Consider the following 25,444-nt stretch of genomic DNA (forward strand, 5'->3'; position numbering starts at 1 on the left):
TAGCTCAAAACTAAAGTATTTAGAAAGGAACTGACATCCATCGAATATGAGAGCTACAAAGACACCAATTGATAAATATTTTGACCAATAATATTCCTCAACCTTGTCATAGTGATAAAATTCACATCTCCAACTAGATGCCTTTGAATTAGTTAGGTATTGCATTTTTTAGGAAAGAGCACTCTTTTTTAATTTAAACTCAAACTACCAAAGACAGTCTAACTTAAAAGATGTTCAATAAAAAAAAGGGGGGGGAGGGGGCTTATAAAATGTAGGAATCATCACATTTTGAAAACAATTTTTTTTTTTTGTTTTGTTTTTGCTGAATAAAAAAGATTTTTATGTAGAGGATCAATATAGTTATTAGTCATCAAGTTCAAATTTAAACCCCCCTCCCCTCCCCTCCCCTCCCCCTTCCTTTTTTTTTTAAGAAAAGGGGGAAATTATACAAAATACTTGTAAAATATAGGAATCATTGCATTTTGAAAATATATTTTTATTTTATTTTATAATTATTAGTCCCCCTACCCCACTAACAAAAATCCTGCCGTCATAGCATTTTATTGGTTTTGTTGGAGCGTTAGAAAGTCACTGAAGGATGTCACTTCTAGTTTTGACACAAGGTTGAAAACAAGAGTAGGAGTCATTGCATTTTGAAAACATAACTTTATGTTTTTTTCTTTAAATATCCTTTGTTCAGGTCTCGATGGAGATATAAATGCACCTGTCTGTTCTGAGATACTTCGTTACGAACTTAATAGGGTACCTCATTTACATTCCACACGTCATTGTCTCATTGGTTGTTGGACCTTAGGAAAAATACACCAATAGAATGCATGCAAGACGTCACGGCCTACGCCATTCGAAAGCAATCTTTATTGATCAGGCCAAGGGTGTCTTATAAATTTATAAAAGTATAAGAAATCTTTGTAATTAACATATTTTCCAGGGATTAGCAATTAAAAATCCCTTTGGGGCTACTATAAAATGGGAAGCCATGATCCTTAACGAAGTATCTGCTCCTCTTTCTCTCTCTCTCTGCATCTAACTCACTTCCATATAAAATGGCAGAAACGATTTCCTCTTCTACAACTAAAAGGTTCTAGTTTTACTTTTATTTTTTATGATTTATTTGTAAGACTCATCAAAACTTATTAACATATAATGGTGTATTCAGGTTTGCAGTTGTTACAGGGGCCAATAAAGGAATTGGGTTGGAGATATGTAAACAGTTAGCTCAGAAAGGAGTTTTTGTAGTATTAACAGCTAGAAATGAGAAAAGAGGTGTTGAAGCTGTTGAAAATCTCAAAAAATCTGGACTATGTGATGTTGTTTTTCATCAACTTGATGTGATGGACCCATCAAGTATTGCTTCCTTGGCAGAATTCATCCATACCCAATTCCGGAAACTTGATATCTTGGTAAGATTCAAAATCAATGTTTTTAAATGTTTCTATTTTTTTTTCTTAATTCGTTATCAACATTAATGTTATTGAAAATGTGTTCATATCTACTTTCAATATTTCAATCTACGTTATTTTAGATCTTTGTATCGCTTTTTATAGAACCTTCATTTTATATTTTCCTTCTAATTGGGATATAATCAGTCTTTGTTGAACATGCCCATCATTTTTTTTTTGTATCAGATATTTAAAAAGTACATTACCTATGGCCCTTTTTACATAATCTATACTTGGGATTTTAAGACCCATTAGAAGATAATTACGAGAGAGGTCAAGGTGATGGTGACCAGAATGTTCGACATGTTGGAGAATTGTTATGAATTCAATTTGGATTCTTGATGATCTGTTAACGACCCGTGTGACTTGTTTGGTTTGGATTTTGATTTGACTGTTTTATCCTCTTTGTAACCCTGAGTATATAAAGGATATTTTTAGGATTCATTCTTTGTGTGTAAGAAAGAGAGCCGTCAGAGAGAGTTAAGAATACGTGTAACAAGGGACAAGGGTTTTTTTGATGAACTTTGTAGAAATCTCGTTGTAGATAGTGGATTGATCATCGTTGTCCGTGGACGTAAGCATCTTGCCAAACCATGTAAATCATGTCTCATGTTTCTATTTTCTTTATTTCGTTTTGCTTTTAATCTCTTGCTCATAGTTCATTTTATTTATTGCACCCTTTCGCATAGCATCACCTTTGTCATTCGAGTACCCATTCGTATAGCTATCATCGTAGTTTAAGTGGAAGTTGGGTGATTGTCCATGTGTACATACTATCAAATAGTTCTTAAGAAAGGCCTTATCCACCTGTATAATCTTTTTAATGTATTCATAATGAGTAAATCAAATTGCTTTGCTGAATTTTTTTTTTCTTCTTTTATTACAAATTTTTGTGCTAGTTGTGAAATGGTCTTAATGAATAGGTAAAAAACTGAAACTCAATGCAGGTTAACAATGCAGGAATTTCTGGAACCATAATAAATGGTGATATTATAATGGGTCAAAGTAGCGAGGATGCTTTCGTAAGTTTATGAGAATTTGGTTTATTAAGAAATTTTGTAATTTTAAGTAGAGATATTTAAGAAAAAAGTGCTCAACTTTTTACGACTCCGGTTCACTGATCATTTTAATTATCAAAATGTGAACAATAACGATAATGAATTCAGAGGTTTTTAAAGGGATTATTTAGGAGGTTTAAAGTGACAATTTCACTTTAGACCTGCGAAATTGTCACTTTAAACCGATGAAATAGTCACTTCATTCTGAATTGGTTTTAACAAAAATGAGATTGTTCACGTTTTGGTAATAAAAATGAACAGTGAGCGGGAATCATAAATAATTCATTTTCAGCTCACGAAATAGTAATTCACCCTTTTAATTATAGAAAGTACTGAACTATTCTTCATGAATGCAGGACAAATTGATAGAAGCAATGAAACAGACATACGAATTAGCAGAAGAATGTCTGAAAACAAACTACTATGGCACCAAAGGAGTGACTGAAGCACTTCTTCCCTATCTTAAGCTTTCCAAATCACCAAGAATTGTTAATGTTTCAGCCACATTTGGCAAACTAGAGGTACAAAAAACTCCTCCTTTATAATGACATATTGGATGAACGTTAATCATCCAATGATCCTATTCATAGAACAATAATTTAGAGGGGAGATTGGTCTCTATTCTAATCATAGTGACAAAATTCTGCGATTTTTTTTCTTAAAAACCATCGAATTTTTGAAAAAATATTTGATTTATAAAATATAAAAAAAAAAAAAAAAAAAAAAAAAAACACAATTAATCACGATGTAATTGATGATTTTTTGAAAAATTCACAAATTATTCTATTTCTAACATTTTTTGAATTATCATCTTATTGATATATGAAATAAATTCACGATTAATCCGACATTTTTTGAAGTCATCTTTTAGTTCCAATAAATTAGAATAATCACTTGATCCACAAAGCAATTTTTGTGTTGGAAAAATGCAAAATTAATTGGGGTAAAAGGGTAATTTTTTTATTTTATTCCTCATTTAAATTTTTCAACTTGTGTTCCAGTATGTCCCTAATGAAAGGGCTAAGATGATACTAAACGATGTTGATGGTCTCACTGAGGAGAAAGTTGAGGGAGTGTTGAATGAGTTTCTAAAGGATTACAAGGATTGTTTGTTAGAAAGCAAAGGCTGGTCTCTTACACTTCCTGCTGGCTACATAGTCTCTAAAGCAGCTATGAATGCTTACACAAGGATTCTTGCAAAAAAGTTCCCTACCTTCATCATAAATTCTGTTTGTCCTGGTTTTGTAAAAACAGATATTAATTTCAATACTGGGCCATTGACCGTTGAAGAAGGCGCCGAAACTCCAGTGTGGTTAGCTTTGTTACCTGATGGTGGATCTTCTGGCCTCTTCTTTTCTCAAAAGGAAGTAAGGTCGTTCTGATCGAAAAAAAAAAAAAAAATTGGAAAAAACATATTAGAAGAGACTTATAAAGGTGGAACTATTCTATTGTGGATGTTCTAGACATATTATTAGAAGAGAATAAATGTAGAACTATTCTATTGTGGATGCATGTTCTACACCTAGGTAGCTCTTTTGCATGAATGTACTTGTATTACATTAAAATAAAATAAATACTGAGCGTTTGAAAATAAAATGAAAGAGAATTAATAAGGACTACAAGTGACATGAACTCTTAATTAATCCAATTGAGTTTACCTTCTATTTTCTTCCAACCAGGGGCAGAGCTATACAGGGGCGAGTGGGGGTTATAGCTCCCACTGGACTTCAGAAAAAAGAAAAAAAAAAAAAGGTCTATAGAGGCGGATATATCTGCCTTTATAGAATATGGAATCCATCGCTACATGTTTGAAAGTTTGTAGTTGTCGTTATTTTCACACTTTTCATAAATTGAAAGGCATCAAACCATATCCTTAAAATACCAGAATATACACAAAGATAATAAGACTTCACTTTTTTCAACTATCTATTAGTAAAATAAAATTTATTATGAATCATATCTAATTATAACTATTGTAATATATATAATACTTGTATATATTAACATGTAAATATTATCATGCACTCATGGGAAGTTATTGAAGCAACTGAGAATCACAGACTACATCTAAATTCAACTATTATTTTAGAATTTTAGAAATATCTCAACCACTTTTTTAAGGAAATATAGTTCTAGAACGTATGGAAAACTTCAAAACTCCATTATAAGAAAGACTTAAGAGATTAATCTAAACAAAATGTTTAAAAATTATATGTCTTATCATAGACAAGTGTGTTTTCTTAATCCTTTCTATCCTAGTTGTAATATGTTGCTTGTTTAAATTATTAATCTTTTTACCCCAAAAAGTTTAACTGTATTAATTCATTCTAGCATCTTACATACTCCTTTGATAATATATAAGATGTGTTGGAGGCTTGAGAAATAGGAATAGCCAATTAATCTTTTGTTGGGGCCTTGAGAAATAGAAGAAGAGATTTTCTTTTCTTACCCACTAGTTCAAGTTGCATAAAAAACTAAGATATGAAATCTAATACCAATTGAAAGATGATTCAAACCAAGTCAAATTTTATTGTTTTGATTGGTAGAGAATGCTCATTAAGTCAAACTAACTCCTTGAGAGGATTGAGAAGGAATCGCAGATTGGATTGAAAGAATCAAATATGTATTTATATAATTAAGGCAAAGAGTACAATGCCTAACCATGCACGAAAGGTTATGAATTTAATGCGTTCGAGGTATGAAACATTAGTAGAGACTTCTATTTATATTAAAAGGTCAATAATCTCTATTTAAAATATAGATTAAAACTGAAGTATTTAAAAAGGAACTTACATATCCCATCGAATATGCGAGCTACAAAGACAACCAATTGATAGATATTTTGACCAATAATATTCCTCAACCTTGTTATAGTGATAAAATTCACATCCCCAACTAGATGCCTTAGAACCATATGGGTATTACATTTTTTTAGGAAACAGCATGAATTCTTTTTTAATTTAAACTCAAATTACGAAAAACAATCTAACTTAAAAGAGGTTCAATAAAAAAAAAGGGGGAATTATACAAAATGCTTATAAAATGTAGGAATCATCGCATTTTGAAGACATATCTTTATTTTGTTTTATTTTTCTGAATAAAATAGATCTTTATGTAGAGGATCGATATAATTATTAGTCAACGAGTTCAAATTTAGCCCTGCCATCCCCCCAACTCCCATTCCCACTCCCACTGACAGAAAATCCTGGCCCACCCCTGCTTTCGACATGTCAACATTTCATTGGTTTTATTGGAGTGTTAGAAAGTCTCTGAAATACGTTGCTACTAATCACGACACAAGGTCGAAAAAAAAAGTTAACCGTCCTTAAGTATGAGATAAGCCTCGTCTGATTATTTTTCTGAATGTTTAATATCGTTTGATCTTGATGGAGATATAAATGCACCTGTGTGTCATGAGATAGTTTTTGACGAACTTAATTGGGTACCTCATTTATACTCCACACGTCATTGTCTCATTGGTTGTTGGACCTTAGGAAAAATACTCCAATAGAATGCATGCAAGACGTCACGGCCAACGCCATTCGAAAATATATATATATATTTCGTGGACACAAAGGTTTGAATTGCGCTTGGGAACTGAAGCAATTTATTAGGCCCTTTGCATTTATAAAACTATTCAGACCTCCTTTGAGCATTTGGTGAACATTGTTAGCCTCTTGGAAACATTAACCTAATCCCATTGATAAATAAATAATCTTTGATAAACATTATTTTGAGCCTGGTCTAGGAAAAACTTGTTTAAGACTGCGTTGCACCAATATTTTAATAAATCGGATAAAGTATCTCTTTCAATGTCTATTAATTCAAGCCGGGACGTTTTGATTATTAGGGAGAAAGTGCTAGAGTTTGAATATATATATAACAACAACAAAAAGTTGATATTGGATTAAGGGAAGAGTCATGATTTCCTAACTCACCCTTTAACAAATTCCCATCAAACTCTTCTCACATGATTGTGCATAGAGTCATAAATTTTTCTCAAGATACACAATTGTACATCTCCACAAAATAGTGCAGTTGTTTATTCCAAGGAAAAAAAATTATGGTTCTAGCACTAACCGGGGAGAGTTTATTAGAGGAGGACATCAATTTATCATTATTCTAAAGAAATTTTTTTTTTTTTTTTGTTCTGATAACAAAAGGTATCCGGATTAGCTTGTGAGCACCAGAATAGTCCCTACACCCCGCACTCAGGCTTTACCCCACTTAAGTGAAACATTGCGTGGTCACCAAGGATTTTTATGGGTAGTGGGATTCGAACTTGAGACTATAGAAGGAGCAAACTCCTTGACCCCAAGTCGGCACCATTAAGCCAACCCCTTGGTGGTTATTCTCAAGAGAAATCACACCCCAATATTATTGATCAAGCCAAGGGTGTCTAATAAATTTATAAAAGTATAAGAAATCTTTGTAATTAACATATTTTCCAGGGATTTGCAATTGAAAATCCCTTTGGGGCTATGACTCTGCTTTTGCATCCCATAAAATGGGAAGCCATGATCCGTAACGGAGTATCTGCTCTGCTCCTCTCTCTCTCTGCATCTAACTCACTTCCATATAAAATGGCAGAAACGATTTCCTCTTCTACAACTAAAAGGTTCTAGTTTTATTTTTATTTTTTATGATTTATTTGTTAGACTCACCAAAATTTATTAACATATAATGTTGTATTCAGGGTTGCTGTAGTTACAGGGTCCAATAAAGGAATTGGATTGGAGATATGTAAACAGTTAGCTCAGAATGGAGTTTTTGTAGTATTAACAGCTAGAAATGAGAAAAGAGGTGTTGAAGCTGTTGAAAATCTCAAAAAATCTGGACTAGGTGATGTTGTTTTTCATCAACTTGATTTGATGGACCCATCTAGTATTGCTTCCTTGGCAGATTTCATCAATTCTAAGTTTGGCAAGCTTGATATCTTGGTAATAATTTGATACCGATCTTTTAATAAGTTTCCATTTTTTATAATAATCTTCAAACAACGTCTTCAGTTATTGAAAGTGTGTTTATATCTGCTTTCATCTCAATCTATTTCTTTTGAATCTTTTTCTTACTCTTTTAAATCTTTAATTGAAACTATAATCCACCTCGCCCAACTTTTTTTTTTTTATATCACATAAAAAATTCAGTACACATCACTCCTTTTACATAAAACTTTAATTTGGGTTTTGTTAAATTGTAATATGTTGTGAGATGTCTACTATTCTTATTGGGCTTGGACAAGTAGGGTTTCTTTATCTTTTTTGCTCTATGAGGTTTCTTCTTGCTGTGGACAGAGAGTCTAATCTTTATTGTTGATAGTGGATTTTTCTCCCTCTCCTCCGTGGACATAAGTAATTTGCCGGATATAAATCTTGTGTGTTCGTGTTGTTTTTATCTTTACTCTTGTCACGCTTCCGCACAACATAATATAATGATAAACTTATAATAATGAAAAAAGAAAAAAAGAAAAAGATTCAAAGAAAAATGGTTTTACTTCTTTTCTCCCAAATGATAAACTGTTTGTCAGGAATATGGGTTTGGATCAAATGAGGTTGTTAATGATAAATTTGGGTGGGAGTCCAACTCAAAACCAATTTGCAAGGAGTGGAGAAGTCCAGGATCTTATAAGGATAGAGACAAGGAAATGAGTGTTTGATTAGGGACTAAACTCAACACGGCCCCGTATGAGTGGGCCGGACTGGGCCCAAGCACGTGGAGATACGAAGTGGGTGATGTGGACAAAAAGGCCTGCTCTGATACCATGATAAATTTGGGGCTCCAACTCAAAACCAATTAGAAATGAGGGGAGAGACCTAGGAGCTTATAAGGGGAGAGACAAGGCAATGAGTGTCCAATGTGGGACTCAACTCAATAGTTAAGCTGTCAAATCAATATCAAGCTGCCATGTGTTCCTTGAAAAAATATTTTTTGTTGGGTGATAGGAAAAATGTCGGAAAACTTGGGTGAAGCGGTTATTTGTCTTGAATTTTTACTTGTTTAAGTGCATGTGGTAGCTTCTTGTTCATTTAGCATAGCTTAACACTCATCTGTTAAAGCAAATCCCATATATGGTACCAATATACCATGAACATTGGTCATATGGTTCTAGGATGATGATGTCACCTCAGGTTGGCAATCGACATAAAATGATGTTGAAACCTTACAATCCTTGTAAAATGTTTGATGACGATAATAATGAAAACATACAGCAAAAAGCAACAATTCTAATGATTGGATTCGAGCATTTTTCATGGGTTTTGAATCCACCTAGGGGCCAATTCATGAAGCATACTTAATAAAATAACATACATATCTCTTCGTTTGAGTTAAAATTTCAACAAAAAAGGTAAAGCGTAATCAAATTGCTTGGCTAATTTTTTTGTTCTTTTACAAAGTCAGTGCTACAGAGTAGATACAAAACTGGAACTCAATGCAGGTTAACAATGCAGCCATTACTGGAACCATAATAAATGATGACATTTTAAGGGGCCAAAGCAGTGGGGATGCGGTGGTAAGTCTTCGAGAAAATAGTTTATTAATAGGTTTTTGTAAGTTTTTGCTATAGAAAAGACTTGTATAACTACTCTACATCAATGCAGAGCAATTTAATGAAAGCAATGACACAAACATACGAATTAGCAGAAGAATGTCTAAAAACAAACTATTATGGCACCAAAGGAGTGACAGAAGCACTTCTTACCTTCCTTCAGCTCTCCAAATCAGCGAGGATTGTTAATGTTTCATCCACACGGGGCAAGCTAGAGGTACAAATACTTTTCCCCATTAGTGACATATTGGACTACCAATGCCTTCGTATTCCTAACAGCTTTTGGGCTAGAAATCCGTCCCTGTTCTAACCCATTCATATTTCACTTTCGAAATATTAGCAAAATTACTTGATCCAAAAAGAAATTTGTGTTGGTAATTTGTAAATAAATGGAGACAAAAAAAAGGTCTACTTTGTTGTACTTTCCTGCCCTTTATGAGAAAAAATGTTCTCAAGCTCATGTACTAAAAGTTATTCGCTTTCTTTCTCTAGTTGTATCTATTAGTAGTGCAAGTTATAGTATATTAATTGTACAATGTGCAGCTGGACTTAATTGAATCTTGGAGTTTAATTGTATGTTGGACTTAATATGTTGGACAAAGTGGTGGGGATATCATATGAAACACAATGATATTCATCGTGGTTTCTAGAAAATCCAAAATTAACATCTTATGTTTCTTATCTAAGGCTTCAATTTCCAATGTGAGCCATTACCTACGACCAATTTATTGTTCTAATCGTGTTGTTTCAGTATATCTCCAATGAAAGGGCTAAAGTGATACTAAGTGATGTTGATGGTCTCAATGAGGAGAGAGTTGATGGAGTGTTGAATGAGTTTCTAAAGGACTATAAGGAAGATTTGCAACAAAGCAAAGGCTGGCCTACTGCCTACTCGGTCTCTAAAGCAGCTGTTAATGCTTACACAAGGATTGTAGCAAAGAAGTACCCAGATTTAAACATAAATTCTGTTTGTCCTGGTTATGTCAAAACAGACTTGAATGCCAATACTGGGTTCTTGACTGTTGAAGAGGGCGCCGAAACTCCTGTGTGGTTAGCTTTGTTATCTGATGGTGGATCTTCTGGCCTCTTCTTTTCTCGAAAGGAAGTAGTGTCATTTTGACTGAAAAAAATAAAATAAAGGTCTTATTGAAAGAGAATAAACGTCGATGTTCGACACTTCAGTGGCTCTTCATCTTGTTTGTATGTTATATTAGTTTTGGGAATCAGTTTACTTGTTCTTGAGTTTGACTTGAGCAGTCAGGTGTATGACATTAATAAAGTTGCACTCAATATACTTTGTCTTTGTTCTACTTTGTGTGAAGTTCTTTGAATCCAAAGAAGTTTTCTAGAATTCTGGTTTTGCGATTAAAAAAATTGGACCTAGAAAAATTTTAAGTATCATATTGTAGGGTTGTATGTCTTGAAAATTTGGTAAAGTTAACAATGAAAAATACAATTTTAATGATATTGAATATTTATAGTAAAAACCCAAAAAACGTCGGAGAGATGGTCAAGATCATCACACTTAACGAAGCAGATGTATTGAGTTCAAATCTCCCCTTAAGGATTCAACCCAGAAATTACCTGTTGCCTGTGGGGGGAGGGACTGCATGTGCTGTCTCCCCAAGGATTAGTCAGGTGCTTTAAGATCCCCGGAACCACTGAACTGCAAAACTGTCAAAAGCTTGGGAACAGCCCAACCAAACAGATGATCAGACACTACATGAAAAAGGCGTAAATTTGACGCGAAGGTCTGGCTAAATTTGGCAAAATTCAACGGACCTTAGCATCAAATTTACCCCTTGTGTCACGTAGTGAGAGAAGATAATCTAGAATCTCTCTACTAGTAAATAGTCACAGAATCACTCTATTGGATAGTTCGAATTGCTAACAACTGTGAAGTTATCATGAAAAGAATCATTGAAATCCAAGTAACGTCAAGGCTCACATTACAACGATGCTCTGACACCAATTGATACAAGTAAAGGCGACACCTGCATAAAGAACTAGGATGGTTTTGATACAAAATTAGAAGAACACGCAAGAAGATTAAAAATGGTTTTCCAATGTGGTTGAATCAAGATATACTGACAAAATATCTTTATTGAGTCCTAAATATATTAAGGCCCTAAGAATGTCATCAAAGCTTCAAAAGTCTCTTTCTTTTATTTATTTTATATATAACTTGGTAAAAGCAATATAGTATTGGAGGACCCGATGGGGTTGGGTCAATGATAAAACTAGCGCAAGAGATCACTCTCTCTGGTTGTATAGTGCCCCTGGTCCACAGTAATGACATTGCCTACTTAGGGTTTTTTTACCTGCCCAACTTTAAAATGCATAGTGTTAAAAGCTTATAGTTCAAGCTCTAAACATTGACTTACTCGATATGTAATGATCTTGTTGGTGAATCTACTTAGAAAAAGAGAAGGGATAGTGAGACCAAGAGGTTAAAGTGGAGCCGTCATGTGTATTTGATGGAATGGAAGAGGGAATTGACAGTGTTTATAAAATGAGTGGTTTCCTTACTTATTCTGCTGCATGATAGGAAACTTCTATGGGATTAGGTGGTGTAACAGTAAATACTAGTGTTATCCTAAAAGTTGGGATACCTTGCAATACATAAAAAAAATATATATAATACTAGCTAGACATCATTGATCTCGTAAACCCTTCAATATATCTTCACCTGTCCATGCTTGTAAAGTTTTCCAGTGTCAATGAACTGTAACCCTATAGAGTTAAGTGTGTCAAGTGTGAAAAATTGAAACAACAAAGATAATAGAAAACCAAGCCCAGACTCAACCTATCAAGATTTTGAAAAGCAAAAAAACACTTCTTTGTTTGATGATAAGGTCCCAATAATCTCACTTTGGGACCGTAATTTCACCGAGATTACCATCGTATAAATACTAGTTCCCTTAAAATAATAATAAATTTTATTAAATCCCAAATTAATGTGGCTAACAATAGTTTGTTACTAATTTCAGGTAAAAAGGGCACATTCGGAAACCAACAAACAGTGTAACAATTACTATTACAACATGCGAACAAAAAGAAAGCATCCGGCAAAATCTCGAGGATTTTGGGCGCCACATCACCGTGCCACGGCTAGCCAAGACCGCGCCGCAGTCATTTCGAGGAATTTGTCTTCGAGATTTTTACAGAAGTTTCGGTGGTTGTAACTGATTGGGTCATTTGAGTCGAATTATCCGCCAAACCACCCCGATTACCCGAATACGAACATTATGAATTGGGAGGTTGATTTTAGAGAAGGGGACTCTTCTCCTCTTCTCTTTTTCCATAATTTTTTATTTTTATTCTTTTAATTCTCTGTAATTTTTCCTTTGGGTGAGCTTTTGAGTGTAGTGAGAACATCAAGAGTAAACCATTGGCTCTATTGTAACTCTTTTGAGAGATCCTCAAGAAAGGAATCACATTGCATTTCTATTTTACATTTTCTTCTCATCTATTGTCTTCTTTACTTTCTTCTTACTGCAACTATGAATCTTGCAATGAGTGGCTAGAATCTTCTTAGAGAGTTCAATAATGCCAGAGCAAGTCCATCCATTTAATGTAGTTTCAAATTCATTATTCTTACTTATCTTGTTAAACATTCTGTAAATTCTTCTTTGATTAGATCCCTTAGCTTATATTTCTGATTTAACTTTGATAGTCATTACTTAGATAAGTTCAAGAATGGCTATGCTCTGTGAAGAATCGGAATATAGATTAAGCAATCTCAATCAAATTAGGATTTACATGAATAACTTTTAGTTACTTTCGTTGATTAAACGGCTCCACTTTTCGATCCATGAGCAATGACTTGCTACATGGATTGAGTTAGATTCAGAATTAATCTGCATTGTGGATGGTTTGTAAAGGCTACATTGAACTCTCTAATCCCTCTTTCTTAGAATTTCAATCTTTATTTTCTGTTTAGATTTCAATTTAGTTTCTATTACAACTCTGTTTTATTTTTAAAACTAATCTGTTTTTGTTTCTAAATTCTGTTTTGACCTTTTTATCCGAATGAATCCTTGAATCTTCAATGTCCCTGTGGAACGAATTCGACTTGCCCAAAGTCTTAGTTCACATCTTAATCTCTGCATTTATTTAGCAAGTTTTACAATCGATCATTTGATATCTCAATTTTTGGGGCGAATTACAATTTCGTGAGCTGAATTTGATGAATTTATGATTGTTCATTTTAATTATCAATACGTGAACAATAACATATTTAGAGGTTTTAAAGTGACTATTTTGCATATTTAAAGTTACTATCCTGTTAAAAATAACGAAACTTGCAGAATATTCATTTTAAACCTTCAAATTCGTTACCATTTTCGTTTTGGTAATTAAAATGAATAGTGAGCCGGAATCGTAAATTCGTCAAAAGTCGATCATGTTTTCGTAAATAACTCCAACTTTTATATAAAAAAGAGTTATTTAATAAGGTCACTCCTATTATAGAAGATATGTATGCTTCATTACGATAGCACGGGATAAACTTAGTCCAGTTATTTTTTTGAATGTCTAGAAGGTTAATAATGTCGAGTCGTGATAATCTGACTACTTCACATGGCAAACTCAATCAATTACCTTGACATGGTAAGTTCGGGGACTGTTGATCTGCACCCCTTGAGATACACATCTTAACATTCTCATAAAAATGTATCTCGAGAGAATTGTGTATCCCGAGGAGCACATATCTACGATTTCCAAACTTGTCACGTCAAGTAGTCGATTGAGTTTACCATGTGGGCAGTCAGATTATCACAACTCTAATATTGTTTGATCAGGTCTTGATGAAGATATATATGCCCAATCGACTACCTAATGTGACAAGTTCAGAAAATGTATATATGTTCTCTTGGGGATACACGATTCCCTCGAGATACACTTTTTTATAGAGAAGTTCAGCAGTGTATCCAAAAAGAGAAGATCTACTGTACTTAAACTTGACAGGTCAGAGTAGTCGATTGAATTTGCCACGTTGGGTAGTTAGATTAGCCCGGTCCAGATGCAATGGTCTATTATGACACGATTCCTTAAGTACGTAATTGGGTACCTCATTTATATTCCACACGTCATTGTCTCATTGGTTGTTGGACCTTGGGAAAATCCCCCACTAGAATGCATGCAAGACGTCATGCCCTACGTGGCTACGACCATTCGAGAACAAAGTCTAGCCGTGAATGTTTCCTGGGCACGTTACAACTACAATTCGAAAATTCAGCAATTTATCATAGCCCTTTGCATTTTAGAAAACTATTCAGACCTCCTTCAACTGTTTGGTTAACGTTATTAGTCCTTTGAACAATAATTAATCCTCGATTAACATTATTAGGTCTGGTCTCAGAAAATCTTGTTAATTACATCTTCCAGTTCATACTATCTCAAGCCATAATCTTTTGTTAATTAGGAAAACAAATGAGCCGTGTTGAAGTGAGATTGAAATAGACATCGTTTCACACATTGCTAACATGGATGTGTGTATGGAACCATAGATGCTTTTAATCGTGGTAACATATTTCCCAATATTTTTTTATTGAAGTTTCAATTTTATATGTAAAGAAGTGGATTGTTGGAAGTTTCAAAATTTGAAGGAACTCTCTTTGTTGCAAGACACGTGTTTTCAATTTAAATCATAACCCTCCATTTCCACCAAAATTTGAAATATCTCCTTGAAAATACCATGTGTAATTCAATGGAGAGAGTTCCTACAAAATTTTGAAATGGACTGCCCGCTTCAAAGTTTTTATCTTTTGGAAGAAGAGAATTCAAAACCAAAATTACTAATCAAGTCAAATAGGTATTATAAATTTCAAAAAATACAAGAAGTCTTTGTAGTTAACATATTTCCCAGGGTGTAACATTAAAAAAGATACTTTTCTTTTACGTGGGGCAACAAGCCTGTTTTGCATCTTATAAGATGAGAAGTCAAGGAGATCTTGGCACTGTAGTTAGTGTGGGTCCAATGGGTATAGATTTTGGTCAATAGTCTTGTCTTGGGTTCTAGATTGTAATGTACTTTTTCATTCATCCTGGTCATCCTTTTGAATATCGTGATTTTTACTTATCACATATAAATAACTTAAATTATGCCAAAAAATCATAATTTATTCAAAAAAATAATAATAAACATAGACTATTAATAAATTATGTCTATTTAGAAAATTTTGTGTATAATTGAATCTTAAAGTCTTTGTAAATATGGTTCTAGAAACAACTTTGTAGGCCCTAATCATAATCCTTCTTTTTCCATACCTTTACTTAATCCAAGAATGTTATTGATTGTAATTCATCAAATCTATTTGAAAAAACCAATAAATATATTTATTCCAATAATTAGCCATTTCCTTGATCTAGATTCTCTATTTCTAATTGAAATTGTTGTTGTAAAAAAAATCCTAGAAAAAGTGGCCATAAGATTACTTAAAATTAACAGTGTATATACTTTGTTTTTATTCTACTTCCTATAAAGTCATTGGACTCTAAGAAGTTTTCCAAAACTCTAATTTTGCAAATAGAAGTATACGATATGCGAAAAGTTAAAGTGTAATTCAGATTTGTTTTTTGAAAATTTGGAAGAGCTAACAATGTGAAAATACAAATTTGATGATATTAAATTTTATAGTCAAAAAGATTTTTTTAATTATCTTGGATAATTAGACATGTAACATGCATATAGTTCGTGAATGTGTTTGTAAAGTTACCAAGTTCCAGCAAATTGTTGGTCGGTAGATCAATATAAAGGAGAGGTGATATTATTTTTAGCCATTAATATTAACAAACAAAATTTAACAAAATCAACCTAGGGAAAATTAAACTAGCGTGAAATGGAACAAGTTTTCAATTTGGAATAGAATTCAAACAACAAACTTTTCAAGAAAAAGCATTTTGTCAACAATTAGAACCTTTTCCAAAGCAATTAAACAAAATAAGCCACCTTGGATGGAATACAAGATGAAGAATTTGGGACTATGTTAATAATTTAAATGATAAAATGTCACCCATACTCCACATCTACACCTTCGATCATCTTCAAAACAAAAATGAAAGAGAATTATTAAGGACAACAAGAAGTGATAGGAACTCTTAATTAATCCAATTGAGTTTACATAGTATTTTCTTCCAACCAAGGGTAGAGCTACACGGGGCGAGTGGGGGTTATAGTCCTCATCGAACTTCCAAAAAAAAATAAAAAATTCGGTCTACAACGGCAATTATATCTGATAAGGTCCCAATAACTTGACTTTGGGACCGTAATTTCTCAGATTCTATAACATTATAAATGCTAGTTCCTTTAAATAATTACAAAATTAAATTATTTATCCAAATTAATAGAGCTAATGAGGTTTTATTGTTAATTGTAGATAAATAAAGCGCACGTAGAAGTTATCAAATCGCGAAACAACTACGGTTACAATATACGAGCCAAAAGGAAGTTTCTAGAAAAACCTCGATCGATTTGGGCGCTACGGCACCGCGTCGCGGTTACCCCTAGGTGCTTCACGGTGATTTCGAGGAATTTGTCCTCGAGATTTTCACAGAAGCTTCCAATTGCTTCGGTGGTTGTAAGTGAATGAGTTGTTCGAAACGAATCATCCAAAAAGTTGACCCGATTACCCGAATACGAATGTTATAAATTGGAGGGTTGATTTTAGAGAAGGGGTCTTCTCTTTGCTCTCTTCTTCTCTAATTTTTTATTTTTCCTCTCTTTAATTCTCTGTAATTTTCTATTGAGAGAGCTCTTGAGTGTAGTGAGAACATCAAGAGTGCTCAATTCTTTATCTTTGTATTTGTTGGAGAGCTATAAATAAGGATTATAGATCGATCATCATCTTCTTCACCCATGTTCTTCATTTGTTTGTTATTTTCTGCAATTACGATTCTTGCGATGATTGGCTAGACTCTCCTTAGAGAGGTCAAGAATGCCAGAGCAATTTCATCCTACCAATGTTGTTTTGATTCTTTATTTCTGTTTTACATGTTAAATTTGAGAATCCTCTTAGGATAAGATTAGCAAACTTATACATTTCAACTCAAGCTTAGATTATTGTTACTTAGATAAGCTCAAGAACAATCATGCTATATGAAGAATTGAAGTATAAGTCAGCTACACTTGTTTGAAGTTGAAATTCTCATTAATACTCTTTGGTTACCATCAATGTTTAATTCAATTTATCTTCCAATCCACGAGCAATGACTTGCTACGTGGATCGAGTTATAATTAGAACAAATCAGCATTTTGGATGAATTGCAAAGGTTGAATTGACCTCTCCAAGCCCTATTTCTTATATCCTCAATCTCTATTTGTAGTTTCAATTTCATTTACAAATTAGTTGTTAATTTATTCTCTATTTTTAAACAAATCAATTTTATTTTTAAGAAAAATCTGTTTTCCAATTCTGTTTTGGTCTGTTTATCCGAATAAGGTTTTGAATCCAAACTGTCCCTGTGGAACGAATTCAACTTGCCCAAAGTCTTAATTCACATATCTATCTCTGCATTTATTTAGCAAGCTTTACAACCGATCAATATCCACTGCTATAGAATATGGAATCTGTTGCTATAGTTTGCCATTGAACGCTACCCATATATATGGGTCCCGTTTAGCAACAAACATTTTGGCAAAACATTTTTCAAAACATGGGTTAGAGGTTTTGGAAAGGACTGATTTTTGGTGAGGATGATCTCTACGGTGAGGAGATCATCCTTAGTAAAAATCAGCAAATTCCAAAACTTCTAGCCCCAGTTTACAATTTGAAAAATCGTGGACCGTCCATTTTTTGTAAACCATTTTTTATGGGGTTAGAAGTTTTGGAATGGGCTGATTTTTGGTGATGATGATCTCCTCACCGTAGAGATCATCCTCACCAAAAACCAACCCATTCCAAAACATCTAACCCATGTTTTGAAAAATGTTTTGCCAAAATGTTTGTTGCTCAACATTTCCATATATATATATATATATATATATATATATATATATATATATATATATGGGTCCCATTCAATGGCTAACTTTGTGGCAAAATATTTTTCAAAACATGAGTTAGAAGTTTTGGAATGGGCTGATTTTTGGTGAGGATGATCTCTACGGTGAGGAGATCATCCTCACCAAAAATCAGCCCATTCCAAAACTTCTAACCCATGTTTACAAGTTGAAAAATCATGGATCGTACATTTTTTGTAAACTATTTTTGATGAGGTTAGAAGTTTTTGAATGGGCTGATTTTTTGTGATGATGATCTCCTCACCGTAGAGATCATCATCACCAAAAATCAGCCCATTCCAAAACTTCTAACTCATGTTTTGAAAAATGTTTTGTCAGAAAGTTTGTCAAAAAGTTGGCCCTTGAACGTGACCCTGTATATATAGAGAGAGAGAGAAGGAAATGTTCAACACCAAATATTTTGCCCAAACATTTTTCAAAACATGGGTTAGAAGTTTTGGAATTGGCTGATTTTTGGTGACGATGATCTCTACGGTGAGGAGATCATCATCACCAAAAATCAGCCCATTCCAAAACTTCTAACCCCATATATATATATATATATATATATATATAGGGTCAGGTTCAAGGGCCATATGAGAAAACTTTCGTTTTTAATAAAATTTTAAAATATGAGTTAGAAATTTTGGATTGAGCTGATTTTTTGTGAGGATGATCTCTATGATGGGAAGATCATCCAAAAAAAAAAAAAAAAATCAGCCCTATCTAAACTTCTAACCCCATTAAAAGTGATTTAGAATGTGGACCGTCGATTTTTTACCACTTTTTATCACTAATTTGTAAATCACTTTTGATGGATTTAGAAGTTTCTGATTGAGCTGATTTTTTGTGAGGATGATCTTCTCATCATAGTGACCATCCTTGCAAAAAATCAGCTCAATCCAAAACCTCTAACCCTTATTTTGAAGAACGAAAGTTTTCTCATATGGCCCTTGAACCTGACCCATATATATATATATGGGTCCCGTTCAGCACCCTATGCTTTACCCTATGCTTTACCCTACACGTTTTGTCTTACATGGGTTAGAAGTTTTTGAATAGGCTAATTTTTGATAAGGATAATCTTTATGGTGAGGAAATCATCCTCACCAAAAATCAGTCCATTCTAAAACTTCTAACTCCATAAAAAATGGTTTAAAAAAAATGGACGATTCATGATTTTTCAACTTGTAAACATGGGACAAGAAATTTTAGAATTAGCTGATTTTTGGTGAGGAGGATCTTCTAACCGTAGAAATCATCCTTACCAAAAATCAGCACATTCCAAAACTTCTAACCCATGTAGAACAAAAAAAAGTAGAGTAAAGGGTAGGGGGCCAAACATTTCCCATATATATAATACTTGTATATATTAACATGTAAACATTGTCATGCACTCACGGGAAGTTATTGAAGCAACTAAGAATCACAGACTACATCTAAATTCAACTATTATCTTAGAATTTTAGAAATATCTCAACTACTTTTTTAAGGAAATAATTGTAGAACGTATGAAAAACTTCAAAACTCCATTATAAGAAAGACTTAGGAGATTAATATATATGAATGTATTCAAATTATATGTTTTATCATAGACAAGTGTGTTTTCTTAATCCTTTCTATCCTGATTGTAATTTGTTGCTCATTTAAATTATTAATCTTTTTACCCCCAAAAAGTTTGTCTTAATTCATTCAAGCATCATGTACCTTACATACTCCTTTGATAATATATAAGATGTGTTGGAACCTTGAGAAATAAGAATAAAATTATACAAGTTGCCTAGAGAAATAGAAGAAGAGATTTTCTTTTCTTATCCCACTAATTCAAGTTGCATAAAGATCTAAGATATGAAAACTAATACCAATTGAAAGATGATTCAAACCAAGTCAAATTTTATTGTTTTAATCTGTAGAGAAGGCTCATTAAGTCAAACTAACTCTTAGAGAGGATTGAGAAGGAATGGCAGATTGGATTGAAAGAATCAAATATGTATTATATGATTAAGGCAAAGAGTACAATGCCCACCTATGCACAAAAGGTTATGAATTTAATGTATTCGAGGTATGAAACATTAGTAGAGACTTTTATTTATGTTAGAAAGTTGATAATCTTGATTTAAAATGCAGACCAAAACTAAAGTATTTAGAGCGGAGCTAACATAACCCATCGAATATGAGAGCTACAAAGACAACCAATTGATAGATATTTTGACCAACAATATTCCTCAACCTTGTCATAGTGATAAAATTCACATCCCCAACTAGATGCCTTTGAACCATTTGGGTATTGCATTTTTTTAGGAAAGAGCATGAACTCTTTTTTAATTTAAACTCAAATTACGAAAGACAATCAAACGTAAAAGAGGTTCAATAAAAAAAAAATGGGGAATTATACAAAATGCTTATAAAATGTAGGAATCATTGCATTTTGAAAATTTATCTTTATTTTCTTTTGTTTTTGCTGAATAAAATAGATTTTTATGTAGAAGATCGATATAATTATTAGTCATCGAGTTCAAATTTAGCCCGCCCATCCCCCCAACTCCCACTCCAACTGACAGAAAATCCAGGCCCGTCCCTGTTTTCGAGGTGTCAACATTTCATTGGTTTTCTGAATGTGTAATATCGTTTGATCAGCTCTTGATGGAGATATAAAAGCATTTGTCTGGTATGAGATAGTTCGTGACGAAGTTAATTGGGTACCTCATTTGTATTCCACACGTCATTGTGTCATTGTGTCATGCAAGACGTCACGGCCTACGCCATTCGAAAGAAATCAATATTTTGTGGGCACAAACGTTTGTATTGCCCTGCAACTGGAGGAATTTATTAGGCCCTTTTCATTTATAAAACTATTCAGACGTCCTTTAATCATTTGGTGAACATCAATTGTCTCTTGGAAACATTAACCAATAGTTTGAATTTATATATATATATATATATATATATATATATATATATATATATATATATATATATATATATATATATATAACAAAGACAAAAAATTGACGTTTGGATTAAGGGAAGAGTCGTGATTTTCTGACTTTCCCTCTCACAAATTCCCATCAAACTCTTTCTACATGATTGTGAATAGAATCATAAATTTTTTTCAGGATTCACAATTGTAGATCTCTATAAAAAAAATACAGTTGTTTATTTCAAGGAAAAAATTATGATACTAGCACTTGTTGACGATAATTTATTAGAGGGGAGTCAATTTATCATTATTCTATAGAAATCACACCTCAATATTATTGATCAAGCCAAGGGTGTCTTATAAATTTATAAAAGTATAAGAAATCTTTGTAATTAACATATTTTCCAGGGATTAGCAATTAAAAATCCCTTTGGGGCTACGGCTGCACTTTTGCCTATAAAAGGGGAAGCCATGATCCTTAACGAAGTATCTTCTCTGCTCCTCTCTCTCTCTCTCTCTCTCTCTCTCTCTGCATCTAACTCACTTCCATATAAAATGGCAGAAAGGATTTCCTCTTCTACAACTAAAAGGTTCTAGTTTTTTTTTTTTTTTTGTGATTTATTTGTTCGACTCACCAAAACTTATTAACATACAATGTTGTATTCAGGGTTGCAGTTGTTACGGGGGCCAATAAAGGAGTTGGATTGGGGATATGTAAACAGTTAGCTCAGAATGGAGTTTTTGTAGTATTAACAGCTAGAAATGAGAAAAGAGGTGTTGAAGCTGTTGAAAATCTCAAAAAATCTGGACTAGCTGATGTGGTTTTTCATCAACTTGATGTGATGGACCCATCAAGTATTGCTTCCTTGGCAGAATTCATCCATACCCAATTCGGGAAACTTGATATCTTGGTAAGATTCAAAATCAATGTTTCTAAATGTTTCCATTTTTTTTTCTTAATTCGTTATCAACATTAATATTATTGAAAATGTGTTCATAACTGCTTTCAATATTTCAATCTACGTTATTTTTAGATCCTTGTATCGCTTTTTATAGAACCTTCATTTTATATATTCCTTCTAATTGGGATATAATCAGTCTTTGTTGAACATGCCCATCATTTATTTTTTGTATCAGATATTTAAAAATACATTACCTATGGCCCTTTTTACATAATCTATACTTGGGATTTTAAGACCCATTAGAAGATAATTAGGAGAGAGGTCACGGTAATGGTGACCAGAATGTTCGACATGTTGGAGAATTGTCCTGAATTCAATCCGGATTCTTGATGATCTGTTAACGACCCGTATGACCTGTTTGATTTGGGTTTTGATCTGACTTGTTTATCCTCTTTTGTAACCCTAAGTGTATGAAGGGTATTTTTAGGGTTTATTCTTTGTGTGTTGCAAAGAAAGCCGCCAGAGAGAGCTAAGAATGGGTGTAATAAGGGACTAGGGTTTTTTGATGAACGAAATCTCATTGTAGATAGTGGATTGATCATTGTTGCCCGTGGATGTAGGCATCTTGCCAAACCATGTAAATCGTGTCTCATGTTTCTATTTTCTTTATTTTGTTTTTCTTTTAATCTCTTGCTCCCAGTTCGTTTTATTTATTGCACGCTTTAGCACAGCACTGCATTTGTCATTCAAGTACCCTTTCCTATGGCTATCATCATAGTTTAGGTGGAAGTTGGGTGATTGTCCACGTGTACATACTATCAAATAGTTCTTAAGAAAGGCCTTATCCACTTGTATAATCTTCATTTTTTTTAATGTATTCATAATAAGTAAATTAAATTGCTTCGCTGAATTTTCTTTTTTCTTCTTTTATTACAAATTTTTGTGCTAGCTGTGAAATGGTCTTAATGATAGGTGAAATACTGAAACTCAATGCAGGTTAACAATGCAGGAATTACTGGAACCATAATAAATAGTGACATGGTACCGGGCCAAAGCAGCGAGGATGTTCAGGTAAGATTATGAGAATTTGGTTTATTAAGAAATTTGGTAATTTAAACTAGAGATATTTAAGAAAAAGTGACGAACTTTTTACCATTTCGGTTCACTGATCATTTTAATTACCAAAACATAAACAATAACAATAACGAATTCAGAGGTTTAAAGTGAAATTGTCACTTTAAACCTACGAAATAGTCACTTTGTTCTGAACTTTTTTTTAACGAAAACGTGTTTGTTCACGTTTTGGTAATTAAAATGAACAGTGAGCACGAATCGTAAATAACTCATTTTCAGCTCACGAAATAGTAATTCACCCTTTTAACTATAGGAAGTACTTAACTATTCTTCATGAATGCAGCGCAAATTGGTGGAAGCAATGACACAGACATACGAATTAGCAGAAGAATGTCTGAAAACAAACTACTATGGCACCAAAGGATTGACTGAAGCACTTCTTCCCTATCTTAAGCTTTCCAAATCACCAAGAATTGTTAATGTTTCATCCACAGTTGGCAAACTAGAGGTACAAAAACTCCTCCTTTATAATGGCATATTGGATGAACGATAATCACCCACTAATCCTATTCATAGAGCAATAATTTAGAGGGGAGATTGGTCTCTGTTCTAATCATGGTGACAAAATTCTGTGATTTTTTTTTCTTAAAAACCATTGAGTTTTTGAACAAATATTTGATTTATCAAAAAATCACGATTAATCATGATTTAATTGATGATTTTTTGAAAAATTCACAAATTGTTCTATTTTTAACATTTTTTGAATTATCATCTTATTGATATATGAAATAAGGGTCCCGTTCGGCACCCAACCATTTGCCCAACATGTTTTCTCCTACATGGGTTAGATGTTTTGGAATAGGCTGATTTTTGGTGAGGATGATCTCTATGATGAGGAAATCCTCCTCACCAAAAATCAGCCCATTCCAAAACTTCTAATCCCATCACAAATGGTTTACAAAAAATGGACGGTCCACGATTTTTCAACTTGTAAACATGAGGTTAGAAGTTTTGGAATGGGCTGCTTTTTGGTGAGGATGATCTTCTAATCGTAGAGATCATCCTCACCAAAACTCAGAGATTATCCTCACCAAAAATCAGCCCATTCCAAAACTTCTAACCCATGTAGGACAAAACATGTTGGGCAAATGGTTGGGTGCTGAACATTTCCCATGAAATAAATTCTCGATTAATCCGACTTTTTTCAAAGCCATCTTTTAGTTCCAATAAATTAGAATAATCACTTGATCCACAAAGCAATTTGTGTTGGAAAAATGCAAAATTAGTTGTGGTAAAAGAGTAATTTTCTTATTTTATTCCTCATTTAAATTCTTCTACTTGTGTTCCAGTATGTCCCTAATGAAAGGGCTAAGATGATACTAAATGATGTTGATGGTCTCACTGAGGAGAAAGTTGAGGGAGTGCTGAATGAGTTTCTAAAGGATTTCAAGGATGGTTTGTTAGAAAGCAAAGGCTGGTCTTGTCCATTTCCTGTTGCCTACGTAGTCTCTAAAGCAGCTATGAATGCTTACACAAGGATTCTTGCAAAAAAGTTCCCTACTTTCATGATAAATTCTGTTTGTCCTGGTTTTGTAAAAACAGATTTGAATTTCAATCTTGGGTCATTGACCCTTGAAGAAGGCGCCGAAACTCCAGTGTGGTTAGCTTTGTTACCTGATGGCGGATCTTCTGGCCTCTTCTTTTCTCGAAAGGAAGTAAGGTCGTTCTGATCGGAAAAAACATATTAGAAGAGACTTATAAAGGTGGAATTATTCTATTGTGGATGTTCTAAACATATTATTAGGAGAGAATAACTGTAGAACTTTTCTATTGTGGATGCATGTTCTACACTTAGGTAGCTCTTTTGCATGAATGTCTTTGTATTACATCGTTACAAAAATAAATAAAAAAATCGAGTGCTCGAATCCTTATTTTTGTTATACCTTTACCTATCCAGGAGCGATATAATAACCACAATTTATCATATCCAATTAAAAACTAATTGATATCTTTTATTCCAACAGTTAGCCCTTCCTTGATCTACTTCTCTATTTCTAATTTGAAATTGTTGGTATACAAAGATTCCAAAAAAGAGTGGCCAAGGAATATGCTCCGTCTTGATTCTACTTAATATAAAATAATTGGACTCAAAAGAAATTTTCCAGAATTCTAATTTTGTGATGAGAAGAATACAATATGAGAAAATTTCAAGTATAATTCGGTAAATCTAACGAGAAGTTATAAATTTAATGATTTTGAGTTTTATAGTAAATTAAGTCATGTTCAATAGCCAATTAGTTGGCCAATGTGATTTGTCTTGTAGAAAATCAGCCCATTTCATATATCATGCATATAGTTGTAATCACCTGAATTTTTGGATTGATTATTTAAAATATGACTTAAGGTAATTAATTGGAGAATGATGATGTTGGTAATATTGGTATTTGTGAAAATAATATTTTTATGTGTGTCTTGACTAGAA

At 33.2% G+C, this 25,444-nt stretch overlaps 2 protein-coding genes across 4 annotated transcripts; both read left to right on the forward strand.

Moving 5' to 3' along the window:
- The first annotated feature begins 963 nt into the window (after positions 1–963).
- LOC147389712 (short-chain dehydrogenase/reductase 1-like) lies at positions 964–4,058 on the forward strand. Its single transcript, XM_086419614.1, has 5 exons — positions 964–1,099; positions 1,178–1,421; positions 2,408–2,482; positions 2,875–3,039; positions 3,520–4,058. Exons 1-5 carry the CDS (start codon positions 1,065–1,067, stop codon positions 3,898–3,900), a joined length of 900 nt encoding a protein of 299 aa, XP_086275740.1. The 5' UTR covers positions 964–1,064; the 3' UTR covers positions 3,901–4,058.
- A 2,946-nt stretch (positions 4,059–7,004) lies between these two features.
- Positions 7,005–24,902, forward strand: LOC147389713 (short-chain dehydrogenase/reductase 1-like). Of its 3 annotated transcripts, none has more exons than XM_086418861.1 (5): positions 7,005–7,136; positions 7,215–7,458; positions 8,955–9,029; positions 9,118–9,282; positions 9,817–10,373. In XM_086418861.1, the coding sequence occupies exons 1-5, from the start codon at positions 7,036–7,038 to the stop codon at positions 10,183–10,185; spliced, it is 954 nt and encodes a 317-aa protein (XP_086274987.1). In that variant the 5' UTR covers positions 7,005–7,035; the 3' UTR covers positions 10,186–10,373. The 3 variants fall into 3 exon arrangements, with proteins under 3 accessions (XP_086274987.1, XP_086274989.1, XP_086274988.1); XM_086418863.1 differs by lacking the exons at positions 7,215–7,458; positions 8,955–9,029; positions 9,118–9,282; positions 9,817–10,373 and adding exons at positions 21,654–21,897; positions 22,885–22,959; positions 23,306–23,470; positions 24,312–24,902 and having other exon boundaries at positions 7,069–7,136; XM_086418862.1 differs by lacking the exons at positions 7,005–7,136; positions 7,215–7,458; positions 8,955–9,029; positions 9,118–9,282; positions 9,817–10,373 and adding exons at positions 21,481–21,576; positions 21,654–21,897; positions 22,885–22,959; positions 23,306–23,470; positions 24,312–24,902.
- The last annotated feature ends 542 nt before the right edge of the window (positions 24,903–25,444 follow it).

This window comes from Akebia trifoliata, chromosome 12 (assembly GCF_017979445.1).
Source record: "Akebia trifoliata isolate Shusen 1 chromosome 12, ASM1797944v1, whole genome shotgun sequence".
Lineage (NCBI taxonomy): Eukaryota > Viridiplantae > Streptophyta > Magnoliopsida > Ranunculales > Lardizabalaceae > Akebia > Akebia trifoliata.